Raw genomic sequence first — 14695 nt, 5'->3', positions numbered from 1 at the left:
TCTCCTAGGGTCCATTGCTCGATGCCCCTGTGGCGTATACGTTATGAAAAAATTGAACCGATATAAATACTGCATAAGTGCACAGGAAAAAAATGATTGAAAATTGGGTTTTAAATGGTTTTCTGATTAAAAATTTAAAAAGGGAAACAAGAAAGAAAGTTAAGTTCAGGAAGATGAAGATTGTATACTCTTGCAGTTTTTAATTGCATCAGTTTAAAGTCGATTATAATTAAGCTAAAATTGTATCAATTTTAAATTTGAAAAGATATTTTGTGCTAGTTTTTATACGATTTTTCCCTAAAGAACATAGCTAGATCGACTCGGTTGTTGATATTGATCAAGAATATATAATTTGCCTTGCAAACATCTAACTAAAATTATAATAATAATGGCTTAAAATAATAAAAATCAAATCAGATTTTATACCCATCTTTTCTACAATCAAATTTCCTTATCTGTTACACTTTTTCTCTTAGTGTATATACCTTTGTATCCGTTCATAAACACATAAGTAAAAGAAGAACGTTTCGCCTATTACGTCAAACACGTAAGCTGCAAGTTGAAAAAGTCAACAAACAGCAAACAGAATGCAATGCGACACGCTGAGTTTCAGTCTAACCGAAGACCCAAGGCACATACTATAATATATATACATATATCGGTTGAGATATAAATATATATATATATATATATGCCATGTTCCATCTACCACCGATATTGAGTAGCATGCCATTATGCAGAGCCATTTATTGTGGCTTTCAATTGCATTACCCAATAGAGCCACTTGCTGTAGTTACAGATACACAGCGATACTAGACATAGACATCGATGTTCAAGTTGATGTTGATGTTGATGCTGATGTAGATGTTGATGTAGACGTAGGTGTGGATGTGGATGTAACGCCCCAGACACAAACAAAACACAATAAACACAAACTTGGAAGCCCACGCAGACAGAGGCCACGAGACACAGACTTGGTCCCAGACGAACATAAGGAGGAGGTAGGCGGTGGCGATGGGTGGGAAAAAAGGTGAACAGTGTCAACAGATTAGGGGAAAAATTATGTGGAAATTTGTTCGGGGAAAACCTGACATTTTTCCCTTACTTAAAGCCATGAGGTTTTACTTTTTTCAGAAGTGGTTTGTCATGGAATTAGTTAGGGAGGAAGGGAAGTTAGTGAATTAATGTTTTAGCCTTGAACATAAACATTAATTTGTATAAAATTAGGGTAAATAGAAAAAATATTGAAAATATTTAATTCCAATTTAAAATATATATAAATAATATAATGCTTAAAATGTTCCTGTATATAAGACTTTCCATCACAATTTTCCTTTGTTAAGTTGGAACTAATATCTCCTGGTGAAGTACCCATAATGCAATCGGCGCCAGTACTCTGCACTTTTGGTTTTTCCCATATTGGAGTACAAAGCACCCGTGTCTATATAATACTATAACCATATATTTTCGCCAGGACTTTGTTGTTGCTGGAGTGGCATGTCCTTGGCCTTGGTCAATGGGCGCTTGGTGCAGGGTGGAGTCCGACAAACAACGACTACTACAATTTCCTTTTTCGCTTTTGTTGTCGGTTGTACTTTGGTCAAATTTGCATTGCAAACTCCATTAAGTGTGTCTTGTAAGTGACGCGGGACGAAGAGCGAAGGAAAAGCGATGGAAAAACGAATGCCTTTGTTTTTCGTCGAAGCTTTCCACGCTCCTTTTGTCTTGGCAGCCATTAATGAGATTCGATTCGATTTTGGGCTAGCCAACATCCCCTGAACTGAGCCAAGGTCTGCCGCCTCCCACTCTAATTGGCCCGATCAGGTGTTGGCCTTGGCCAAGGCTACAGGCTGCAGGCCACGTGCTGAAAAGGCGTTGAAACGCCCACGACGTAAAATGTAGTTTTGATTCATAAAACTGCACGAATGCCCCGACACGACCGGTGAAAAGCAAAACAATAAAAACAAGGAGGAGAAAAACCTAGGAGCTGCAGAGGAATGTTACTTGCACTTAGGAAAATTACCATAAAGCGTTACTACGACAACGAGTCAGGTGGGCGAAAGTTGCAGCCCCGTTTATAGGGCCAAAGCCAATTCATATTTTAAAGGCATTTTCGTAATAATAACATAAATTACGACTGCAGGGAGAGAGAGAGAGTTTTGGGACGTAGGGGTAAAGAGTTATGGGTCCATACAGCTGACTGCAAAAGTTTTTTGCCTGGTTTTGAGACTATTATGCCCTTGCCAAAGGGTTTTGTAACAAGTTTTGGAATAGTTTGATAAGTACTAGTATAAGTACTGCTAATATTTCGTATATGTTTGCTAATTTTTAGTGCTTGAATCATTTTTGTAAATTGTGTAAAGGGAGATTTTTTGGATTTATTTATGATCTAGTAAATTATAAGGTTAACAAACATAAATAAACTGACATGTTAATAGATTTGTTATTTATCTTCTTGCTAGTGACTAAAGAATTTAAATACAGAGCATTCATAGTTTGGATTACCCCACTTATCCTTTGTTTTGTGTAATTCCATTCCCCATTTTTTAGTCTTCTGGTTATACCCTTTTAAAGGGTATTATAAGCTAAATCAGAAGCTGGTTATGCTATTTAAATAATATATATATTTTTGATCAGATTCAACAGACGAATCTTTTTAGACATCTCCGGGCGGAAAAAAAATATTTTCAAAATAAAAAAAAGATAAAGGGTGACTTCTTTAAAATTGTTTAAATTTGATAAAATGTTAAATTTTTTATCATTTTAAATTGAGTATGCAGATTTAATAGCATAAAAAAACTAATACAAAACATTTTTCCGAATTAAAATTAATTCATTTTTATCTAAGTCATGAGTTTCTTAAACTTTGATAAAACAAAAAAATTATCCCATAAAAATACCTATAAATATTGATTAAAAGAATCAAAATATTTTAAGCTTCTTCATGATCGATTTCTTCAAATAAATTTGCAAACTGAAAGGGTATATAAACTTGCGCCTTCCAAAGTTAGTTGCCTTTCTGGTTTTTTGTATGTCAGCGGAAATTACCAAATTGACCGTGGCTTCAATTTTGCTGCTACTGGTTGGGTGTTGGCCTGGCCCAAAACTGAAACTCCCCCCCCCCCCCCCCCGACTGCATACGATAAAATACAAATTGCAGACAATTGATTTTCCATATGATTGCCGCGAAGTGCAGACCGCCCCGAAAAGTAGGCAAAGGTTAATTGCGGACTTTCGGGCTCACCAAAAATGGCGAAATGTCAAAGTGAATGGAGATTTTTTTATTTCCCGGAAACCATCATAAAACTTTAATCACTGCACTTGGGGCGACTCTTTAATAGAAAATGAATAAATAAAATGTGAATTATAATAGTGCTGCAATTCAGTACAAAGGGAAATGAGCGACAAAAAAAAAAAAAAAAAAAAATGGGATAAAAATACATTTGAAAAATGGCAACCGCAACTAATGACGGCCCCCGAGGGTCGATCCAAGAATTCAAGTGCTGAAAAACACATCAAAGTGGTTTTATTCCACCGGGAGATTGGGTAAAATAAATTGTCAAATTATTTATGCGCTGGATCCTTTAATGACAGTTAAGTCAGTGTCGTCGGGTCATGGGGATGCTGCAGCAATAAAAAATCAAATAAAATAAACTCTGCTGACCATAAAATATTGATGGTAAATATTTATACAAATAAAAGCGAATCGGTTTGGCTCTCAGCTCTACGAGTCTGTAGTATTTTTTTGTTTTGTTTTTAAATATTTTTTTCTGCTCCCACAAGCGAAGCGGAAAAGTAAACGTTGGACAGAATGCATTCCGCGAGGTCAGGTGGGTTTCCACTTCAGCTATATTATAGATATGTCTGCATATAAATACATATAGCATATATGTTTACCCAGAGTCCCCCTCTTAAATATTTAAGCACACATTTTTTATATTTACTTAAAGTATTTGTACCCGGGCTCTCTGGCGTATTTCATCGAGCACTTTGCATAAATTTCAATAAACTTTGTAGGCTCATTTGGAGCCACTGCCACTGCCGGTGGCTCTCTAATGCAATAGTCAAACATAAATTTACATAAATATTGCACACCGATGCGCGCTTTAATCGCGGCAATTAAAACATTTGCACAACGCATCGCTGGCGCTCGGGCACAAAATACAAACGAAATTGCGAAAATAGCAAAAATGTCCGCAATCGAATGGGGAAAATTCGCCACGGCCACGGAAGGAGGTGCACGGAGAGGTGCATTTTCCCCTCAGTTCACTCCACAAAATATTTTTGTGCATTGTTGATGACGTGAAGTGGTGTGCAGTTGAGGAGGGGTAGTTCAGGTGAAACAATAAATATCGCATCCCCTTCCCCGCCACCAAAAACATTCAGATTCATGAGACTCACCTGCACCGAATGATCCAAATTATTGATGATGCGTATCACGCGGCCGGCGCTGCGCTTTATCGAGCCTGATGTGGTCGATAATGTGCCCAAATCCGCTTCCATTATTGAGGGCTTCCGACTGGCGGGCTTTGAGCCCCATCCCTGATTTCCAGGCGATGCATACCACATCCCGTTCTTTTTCCCGTAGCTGGCAGGCTGTCCGGAAAATGTACGGAAAAACAGGAAAAGAGAGAGAGAGTGGAGGTGAGAAACAAATAAATAGTAAAAGTACGTGCGAATGGCTGCATTTTTGGCATTTGAATAGTTTCCCTGCCAACAGTGATGGAGCAGGTAAATCTTTACTACCTGTTATATAAGTATATAAAAGTATATATATATGATTCGTAATAAAAATCGTGGAAACCAGAGGCTCAAATTAAATAACTTTTCCCCAATTTAAACTTGTACAATATATTCTTTAAGTATAACTTTAACTCTTACAAAAATTGTTACTGTCCTTCAACTAGAAATGTTTAACTATGCCCCAAAGCCTATACCCTTCTCGATACCTGTCATCACTGTTTCGTATAAATCCCCCCTTTTGAACCCCCTTAGTATATGTGGTGCGTATGTATATTCCATTTACAGATTGCTGGCATCGCGGCTTTCGTGAAAAATTCCGCGCAAATCTGGAATTAATTAAATTGTTTTGCAGCACGCACAGACCCATGGCTTGACCATGGCAATAGTCATGTTTGTTGGTGGAAATGTGAATGTGGACACGCACCGAGTTCCCAAAAATCAACCAAATCTGGCCTGAATGTTCGGTGTGGGAAAATCAGTTTTTCCTACTCCCCTGTTTTGTGAACTTATCCAAGGCTCACACACACTATTTTGGCTCGAAGGCATCAAACATTCTCAACTTTTTGGGGGTGGTGACAGCGTGAGGACGTTGGCATAAGATACTTGAGCTTATAAAGGACGAGATGAGCTGGGATAAGATGTGTAAGAGGACTGACAATCAAGTCGAAGATGAGTTCAAGTTGAGGGTTTTAGGGTATTATAAAATAATTTAGATAATTGGGTGAATGTAGAGAAATAATTAGAGAATGAATTTGGGATATGATGAGTAATGGGTTCTTGTAATAATAATTATTATGATTATTAAGATGATTTCCTTAAGGATATATAGAATTAATAGGATTATTGAGACTTGAAGTGTTTTCAAAAGTTGTTGTAAGTATAGGCATCTTCTTTAAATATTTATACACCCTTCATATACACATTTCTCTTGTTTAAGATCCCTTTCCCTTTTGTCATTTTATATTATAATCACGATCTCATCCCTATTCTTGAACCCCTGAAACCGCAAATCGGAAAAGAAGTCCACCACAGACTGAGTGTGTGTGTGACTGTACGTATTGGCATTTGCTTTTATCTCATTGAATGATTAGAGTCACTGACAGTGCGAGATTAGTTTGGCCCAAAGCCTGAATAAATTATCAGCCTAATCTCTACCTCCTCTACCTCTTCCCCCCTCAAGCTCACGTCGCCCGAGTTCAATGAGGTTAATGATTTGGGTGGAGCCCAGGATTTATTTACTATATATATATATGTATATATAGTTTTCCCTAAGCTTTCCATTTGCCTAATCATCGAGTGCCGCCCCGAGGGAAAATGCCACTTTCATTCCGGGATTGCATTGCCAATGTCCTTTGACAAATATTTGTGGCATTTTTGCAGTTTCCAGTTACCACACGCAGAGAGAGTGAGAGCAAGAGCCTTTAAATTGAGTTGTTCGCTCATACATTCAATTTGACAAATGCATTTTTCCTATTTTTCTGCCGTCTGCCATATATTTCAGCTTTGCTGCCACAAACAGAAGCCGGGGCCATAATTCAAAATAAATAAATTGTTTAATTTTAATTGTTTTTCGTCTTCCTGCCTCGTCTCGTCTCGTCTCAACACAGAGTCGACTCTTTTCGTTTGATCCGTAGGTGAAAATTCAATTTTAATTCCACATTCGGCTTCGATGGATTTTCAATTTAATTTTCCTTTTCTCTGCACTCTGCTCAACCTCCTTGTCGTCGTCCTTTTTGGGGCCCCAATACGATTGCTTCTTTGGCTTGCCTTTGCCACGGCAAAAGGTGAATGGGATATATACAATAATTGTAAACCGAAAAACAGGGGCCACAGGACGAAACAAAAAGTGGAAACTGAAATTAATGTAAATTCGTTTTTAACACAATTCCTCAGCCGGCAATTTCACATTTGTGTGCTTTGTGCACAGGCGAAACAAAGTGAAGACATTAAAACATTAAGACATTTTTTACTTAAGAATCGATTGTCTTTAAGGTTTTTGTAAATGATAGTTTAAAAGATATTTATATTATTATATTTAATATATTTTCTATAACTATTAAGAACGATTTTAGTAATTGAAAAGGCGATTATTCCGCTTTCAAAATGATTTAGGTTCATTCCATTTTAAAGAATTTCTAATCATGATTAAACATTTAAGTTGTTCTTCTTATTAGTGATTTTTGTTGGCTTTTGTTTTAGCAAAATGACAAAGAAGAGGGTCTTAAGATGGGTGCATATCTTATGCTATCCATACAATACTTAAAATTATGTCCATCAAACCTTAAAGACTTTTTTTGAACCATAAAAGTAAAGTTGCTTCAACTATACCTCTGAAAATCTATTTTATTTTTAATCCTATGATCTAAATATAAATTTAAAAAATATTAAAATAATTCTCTCAGTGTCTGAAAGCCAGACCAAACCCTCTGACTGACCCCAATAATGTTTTTTTGGGTGGCGCCCACACACTTGGAGCAAGTAGAAATTCTGGGCCTGGGCCTGGGCTCGGGACCAGCATGTGCACAAGGTTACAATCAAAATCAAGGCTTTTAATTGAAATTCAACAAAAATGCAGAAATTCAAATATTCATCGTGTGTGTGTTTTTGGAGATTTGGCTCTCGTGCAAATGGAAAGCCGGAAAAGCAGCTGGAAAACCGGTTGCACGTGTCAATGATTGTTGGTCCTGTCAGTGGGGGCGGACATTTCCTTTCCAGCCGAAAAATCAATTAAAATTCCACCAAAACATAATAAATAAATACAAAATCGCTTTTGCCACCTATTAAAAACGCGAATGAATAAAATTTTTCTCTTCTCCTGCGATTATTTGAGTGATATAAAAGTAAATAAATTAAAAGGACAGCGATGGCATGAATTTTCAAATGGCCTTTTGCACCGCCGCATTTATGGGTAATGGTAATGGCTTCTTTTTGCTAATTCGTTGAATTTAATCAAATTTTATAATTATTGGCGGTAATGCGATTATCACATTTCAGAGATTTTCTTCTCATTTCTAATTATTTAAGGCTCATCCAATTAAAATCGTATGTACTGGTTGTATTTAAAAAAATATATATTTCAAATTGTAGCTAAAAGTTTAGATATGGATCTTTCGGAGGCTATTGTGTTTCTGAATCTGAAAAGGAATTTATTACATGTTAAATATACATTATTTTAGTATAATTTGAGGTATTTTTTTAGGGCCATTAATTTTTTGTTTTGTTTTTGTTTAAGGATACAATTGTTTAAATACTTTCGAAGCTAGAAGAAAATGCTCTAAAGCACATTGACAGCATAAATTAAATATACAAAATATCAAATCAAAGGCAAAGATTTATTTAATTTTTTTTTCCAAGCTTTTCTATTATTTATTTATATATTTTAAAAATTGATACTTCTTATTGAAGGGTATTTGGACACTGGACTTATCAAACTAAGTAAGCCAAGCTTGGTTTTTAATTAAAAAATGTTTTGGCCGCAGGATAGATTTGTTGGCCGCACATTAAAAAAGAAATGCATTAAAATAAAAGTCCCGATTGAGAGTATTATGTTCTATTTATGCGGCTATAAGAGCTCTTTTTTGTAATTTTTTCCAACATTTTTTACTGAGATAGGGATAACTTTAAAATTGGCCTAGACCGGATAGGATGGATGCTGTCTCTTCCTCCCCCTTGGGACTCTGGTAGTGGAAACTGGGGGGGCCTGGACCTGCGCCACTTAGCAACTAATATAAGCATCAGCAGGGGCAGACTCTGCTCGGCAAAAAGCTTAAATTACGCGCTCAATTAAACTTTAAGCAAGTTGGATGAGAGGCCACCAATTCAATACAAAGGGGCTAGCAAAATCTAAGCGTAACTTCAAAGCCCTTTCTCCGTTTGACGTGCAGCCTCGCAGAAAATTCAGTGAAGCCAGCTCTACTCTGAGACAGAAAGCAGGGGCGTAGTGGCTCTTTTTGTGGGGGGGATGAGTGGCAGCTTAAGATGCCACATTTTACGCATATTTAAGCGGTTGGGGGGGAAGAAGTCTCACTCGAGCCTCACTCGGTAATCTTTATGATTATTATCACCGCTTGGAGTGAGGGGTAAAATTGGTTTTTGTTTCGGCGTAAACAAATAAAATAGTTTGCCCAATAAACTGGTAAACAAATAAATACATATTGACATTTATGTCTGGCCTAGGAACCCTCCGGGGGATTCTACTCTCCGTGTTAAATGGGGTTTAAAATTTACGAGGGCCATTTTATGTGCTATTGCGTATACGTAATATTTACTGTTTCGCACCTTTTGCGGTTTTTGTTTTGGATTAGTATTGTGGGATTTTGCCAAATTATGAAAAATTATTCCAAAAAGCTGCAGGTCGCAACGGGAAATTTATTATAGAACAATAAATTTTCTTAAATTTTATTACAATTAAGGAAGTGGAAGTTGAAATATGCATAGTTTTAATGGAGTTTTTTACTTTCCCTTTATTTCGTTTGGCAATTTCAAACTAAACACTCTCGGACACATTCGCATTTCACTTAATCAGCAGTTTAGAGCAAGTTAGTGGCTAATGTAAATATCATCTACTCAACGTTGTGTGAACTTTTTGGGCAGAGCATAAATTTTGAGCTGACATGGCACATGCCACATGTCCTATACACAAAATATACACAGTGGGAAAAAGGATAGAGATTATTATTAATTATGAACTTTAAAATTTTAAAAAGAGCGAGCTTTTATACTTGGCAGAAGACTAATCGCTTTTATAATACATATTTTAACGCTTAATAATATATTTTTTGTCTATTTTTCCTGGCTTAATTTCTTTAAAGCAATTGTAAATTGTTTTAAAATTATTTTGGATGTGTTTATATCTACCGAAATAGTTTCAATCTTTAAAGAAGATTGGATGATTATGTCATCTTATATCTTTTAAAGTCCAGAAAGTCTGTAGGAAGGACCTTACAAAGTCTGCCTAATTTTCCTTTAAGTCTGAATTATGTTTAATAAACTCTTATGTTAAAAACTACATTTCATGTAAGGATAATAAACCAAATTTAAAATCTCAGTGCCTGCGCTGTCCTGCCCGTCATTTCGAAGGCGAAGAGAAATATTTAAAATTGAGCATACATCAACGAAGGCTGGCAGGACAGAACAGGACAGGACGGGGCAGGATTCGGCGGCCAGCACACGTAGACCATTAAAAAACACTTAGAAAAACAACAAAAGTCATTTAAACTTTTTGCCAACTTTTTTTTTGTGTTACCACCCGCACGAGATCGGAAAAAAAGAACGAACGAACGAACGAAATGTGAAATTAAGAGATGTGTGCGAAGGCAGTGGGATCCAGGATATACAGGATACACGGGATACAGGGAACAGGGAGATGTGTGTCTGTGTGTGTGTGTGTGTGTGTGTGTATATATGATGTGATGTGCCGGACTGTGCAGACTCCCGGTCTCTCTACGGACTCTTTTGTTTACATTGTGCGGACTGACCCAAGACTTTGTTGGCGATGAGAGCATCACAAAGGGCGAACTTTCCTCGCTATCCTCGTCGATGTACATTTAAGCGAAAGTTTCTTTCTCGTTTCCCAACGTATGTGTGTGTGTAGAGTGTGTGTGTTTGAGGCACTTTTAATTCAGTTGCAGTTTTATCCGCCGCACAGCATTAAGTCCGTATATAAAAAAAGAGCGTCGAGCGGAGAGTGCAAAATAAATGTAATTTTCTGCGCGCAAATGAGTTAATTGAAATCATTTACATTTAATTGCACTTTAAATTAGTTAATTGCGCTAAGGTTGATTTATGTTAGCTAGGAGACTCTTGCTCTTGCTCTATAATTATATATTATTTTTTCACACCCGGCTAAACTTGATTCACATGTCGTTTTGGTTTCGTTGGCGTTCGCTGAGCAACTGAATGAAGAACGATTGAAGTATCGCGGTGCGGCCACGCTACGTATACGTTATATTACGCTACGCTATCCTCAGTCGCCGGAGTGACCACGCACACAGGTGCAAGGTTTGTGCCATATATACTCCACTCACTCACACATATAGTATAGCGTGTGTACATAAAGAATATTCAAATTGGCAACTCAACAACCGTCTCTCAACTCACACACACACACACACACACAGAGCTCCAACGATGGCTCACTTTTGCTCATATTTCTTGTATATATCGCACTTGTACTTGTATTTATTTATTGTTTTGGCCAAATCAGGGCCGTCAATCTAAAAAAAAAAACTTCGCGGCCATTAGCTTGTAGCCTGCTCTTTGACCCCCTTTTTTTGTAACGGTGTAGCGCTGTTTCCGCCGCTTGCCGCTGCATGGCGCTAGTGTTGTGAATCAACAAGGCGTCGCTGAAATTGCGCGCCAAAAATCCTCTCCAAAAGCGCACAAAACACACATATATGCCATGCCTGAATGCCCGGTTTCGGTTATTAGCCTGTATTTGCCACCGAGTGAGTTAGTGTGTGTCTAAGCCCAATTCTCGGCCTCCGAGCCATGGCGCTGATTTGTTTGCCTTAAGAGAAACATTTGCTGCATGAGCTATTGGCAAACGCTCAAGCTGTGAGCCAATAACGAGTGATAGCCGGGCCCATATTGCATATCCATCAGAGTCCAAACAGCCACACCTTTGCCGGGCGGAGATGCTCGGGATTATGACACTCATGGAACTAGTTCGAGTGGGTTTTTGAGTACTCAGGGTTTTTTTTTTTTTTTGGGTTAATTAAGGACTCTTGGGGATGAAACTTGAGACAATTGTGAAAGGAACTGTTGCTTTTCTAGGCTTAAAGAGATTTCCTTAAATAAAAAAGACTTTAATGAAGCTTAAATATATTTAATATAGGAACTGTAAATGAATATTTTTAAATTCTAATTTTCCTAGAATATATCAAAGCTTAAGACAACCTTAAGTAACTCAAAAAGGGCTTGATTTCAATTTGGAAAGCTGTTTTGTGTTAGTTTTTAGAAGGCCTAAAAATCTGCATACTCAATTTAATTTTCATTTTCATAAATATTAATTATTAAATATTAATTTTCATAAATTTTAAAGATGTAACCCCTTATCTTTTATTTTTAAATTGAAAAATTTCGAAAAGTTTATTTTTTGACTGGAAATGTTTAGACCAACTCGTCTTTCGATGCTGATTAAGAATATATATGATTTATAGGGTTGGAAATGACTCCTTCAATCGTTAGAGCTTACCATAAATCAACAATTATAAATTAATAGTTATCAATTTAAAATTGTTAAATAAATAACTAAAGTTCCCCCCCGGTGTAAAAAATGGCCACCTCTGGCTTTGGCTAAATCACAAAATGAAGTATGCATGACCCAACATGTACATATCCTGAACTGGACTGGTGTGCGTGCCAAAGGAGCCGTATAACTTTCACTTGCGAAAGAGTCTCTCAAAAGGAAAGCGCCTGGGTTTTCCCCGCTTTTCCTCGCAAAGCACAGCTTTTATTGTTGCTGTTGTTGCTTTGTTTTCGTTTCGACTGTGGTTCTTGTTTTGCTGCCTTTGCCCACTGAGACGGCCACTTTCGCTCTCCGCCTTTGGCTTTCGCCAAATGCGTTGGTATTTGTGTGTTTGTGCTTGTGTTGTGTCATGGTATTGGTGTTGGTGTTGGTATCGGTGTTGGCCCGCTTTTTGGCTTTGTGTTTGCTGTATAGTTTTGCGGGAGGTGGGTGTGACGGGTGGGGAAATTCAGGTCCGTTTCTTGGCCAAGTTGATGTGGTAGTTTAGCTTATTGCTTTTCACTTTGAAGTGGCTTATATGGATATTTATTACCATGTCGGTTGTATTTGAATTTCACTGGCTCCAAGCACGCGCCAACTCTCTTATTTTCTCACACTTTTCCCACCACTTTTCTTATGGCGTTGTTTTCCTTTTTGCCCTCCTTTTTCTTTTCTTTTTGGTTTCTGCTCTAGTATTTGCCTTTGATATGGTGGCCTAGGGGTAATACTTCAATGTCTACGAACGAATACTATGCCTTTTTCAATTTTCCCTTAGCCAAGTTTGGTTTGTGAATGAAAACGCATGAAATACACGGCTTGGTTTCGTTTCTATTACTTTTTTTTTTGCCAGTTATTGGCCATTGTTTTTTTGGGGGCTTTGGTTAGCAAAATTATGGAAATAATTAGCATGCACCGGGAGAAAAAATAATGAGGAGAACGGTCTAGGTATTTGCCTGCATATTCTGATTGCTGCCTGCGGTCATTTCCGTTGCCATATTTGTGTTTGTGGCCACGACAGCTGCACAAATGAATTGGCCAAATGGCAACTGGGGATGCTGATTTTGGTTCTGCTTATTAAATATTTTATGCTCTTTTGTTTGCTCTGTGTCCCTCTCTCTCTTGGTGTGTTTGCATGGCATTGTCACTTGGTCCCGGCATTTAATGCGGTTGTTCAAACAAGTTTTGGCCGGAAAACTCGAAAAGCGAGCTTCTCCCTGTTACGCTTTCGGAATATGCTGAATGTGTGACACCGCAATTATGTGTTGCCTACTTTTTGGGGTCGGATGGATCACAGGACGAATGAGCGTTATGATGCCGGTTTTTTGATTGCGTTTATACCAAAAAACATTAGTAAAACTGAGTGCTTTGATTGAATATTTTAGTACATTTAAAATTAATTTGTTAAGATTTAATTTAACTTAATTCTTTAATTAAATTTGGAGAGATTGTGTCAAGTATTTAAGGCATTTCTGGTTTTAATTGATCTTTTTAAGTATCTATAAGTCGACTACTTTATGTAAATCAAGGAAGGAAGTTATTTTCTGAATGCTGAGTGAAAGTATGTAGATGAAAAATAAGTTAGAAAACGACAAAACTATATATATTTTTTTTATTCAGGTGATAAACTCTTGTAAAGCTTCTAAGAATCCTATTTAGGCAGATAATGAGATAAAATTATTATTAAAAATTATATATTAAGCTATACAACTCAAGCTATATCTATATAAGGTTTATTTTCAATCCTAAGAAACATTTTATTTTAGAATTACTTCCCAAAAAATCCCTAGCATAAATGCCGTATTTAAGGACACGGCTCTGTTTACCTCACATTTATCTCCAAGGCTAAGAGAGAGAGAGAGCTAAGATTAATTTTGTTAGCTCGACCTTTTTGGCCATTTGTGCTTGTTGGCTTTCGGTTCTCGTTTCTCGGAGCGTGTCGAAATAAATCGTCTTAGTTGTGTGTTGGCTTGCTTTGACTTTAATTGAATTAAATTGATTTTGCTACGCTCGCCACCCAACCAACCAGGCAGCCAGCCGGCAGTCATCAATTGCGTGGCCAGGTGAGAGCGATCTCCCCAGCTCCTGATGTTTATAAATAGAATTTTCTAATCCGAACCCCTAGCACCGCAAATTTGACATGACAATCAACTCAACTTGGACACGTATTAGACGCACACACACACACACACACACTTGATTCGATGTTTATGTTTTTCCAATCAATTGTGTCACAAACATGGCTATGAAAATAAACATAACCCCACCGACGTCGCAGGACATTCTGTTACTGTTGTGCTTCGATGGATAAACACACCCATACAAAGACTGTGACTCCGTCAACGATACCGATACAGATACAGCAACAGCAACAGCTACAGATACAGATACATTTGATGGCCATTCTATGGCATAAAACAATAACAAAAGCGTGTTCAAAACGTGGACAATGAACCGAAAATGAAAATGAAAATGAAAACTCGCCAAAATTGATAGATACATAGATACAAGTTCAGATCCATGGCACATGAAACTGCAATTTTCAGCCATTGTGCTCGCTGCTCTCCGGTCACTGATTGTTCGTTCGGACTGTGGGACAGTGGGACGAAAATGTGATTGACTGCGCACACAAGTTTTAAGTGGAAACTCGATGGCTCACACTATTTGATCTGTGGCCACGGTTTGGGGAAAAGTTTGTTCAACCTTAACGACTGTCATATTTGCGGA

General features: G+C 37.4%; 1 protein-coding gene across 4 annotated transcripts in view; it reads right to left on the bottom strand.

Annotated features, from left to right (window-relative positions):
* DCX-EMAP (Doublecortin-domain-containing echinoderm-microtubule-associated protein) overlaps positions 1 to 14695 on the bottom strand; it is a 48264-nt gene that overhangs the window by 8990 nt on the left and 24579 nt on the right. For 3 of the 4 annotated variants that reach the window (XM_086827393.1, XM_086827395.1, XM_086827394.1), the window contains one exon: positions 4402 to 4596. In XM_086827393.1, coding sequence (XP_086683519.1) covers positions 4402 to 4596 — 195 coding nt within the window. Of the gene's footprint in view, positions 1 to 4401; positions 4597 to 10220; positions 10640 to 14695 lie in introns of those variants that run through there. The other variant, XM_020942437.2, reaches the window with a different exon arrangement.

This window comes from Drosophila serrata, unplaced genomic scaffold (genome assembly GCF_035046125.1).
Source record: "Drosophila serrata isolate PLE 108 unplaced genomic scaffold, ASM3504612v1 contig_167, whole genome shotgun sequence".
In the NCBI taxonomy this organism is placed as follows: Eukaryota; Metazoa; Arthropoda; class Insecta; order Diptera; family Drosophilidae; genus Drosophila; species Drosophila serrata.
Note: the sequence above shows the minus strand (reverse complement) of the source record. Positions and strands in the feature narration are given on the sequence as shown.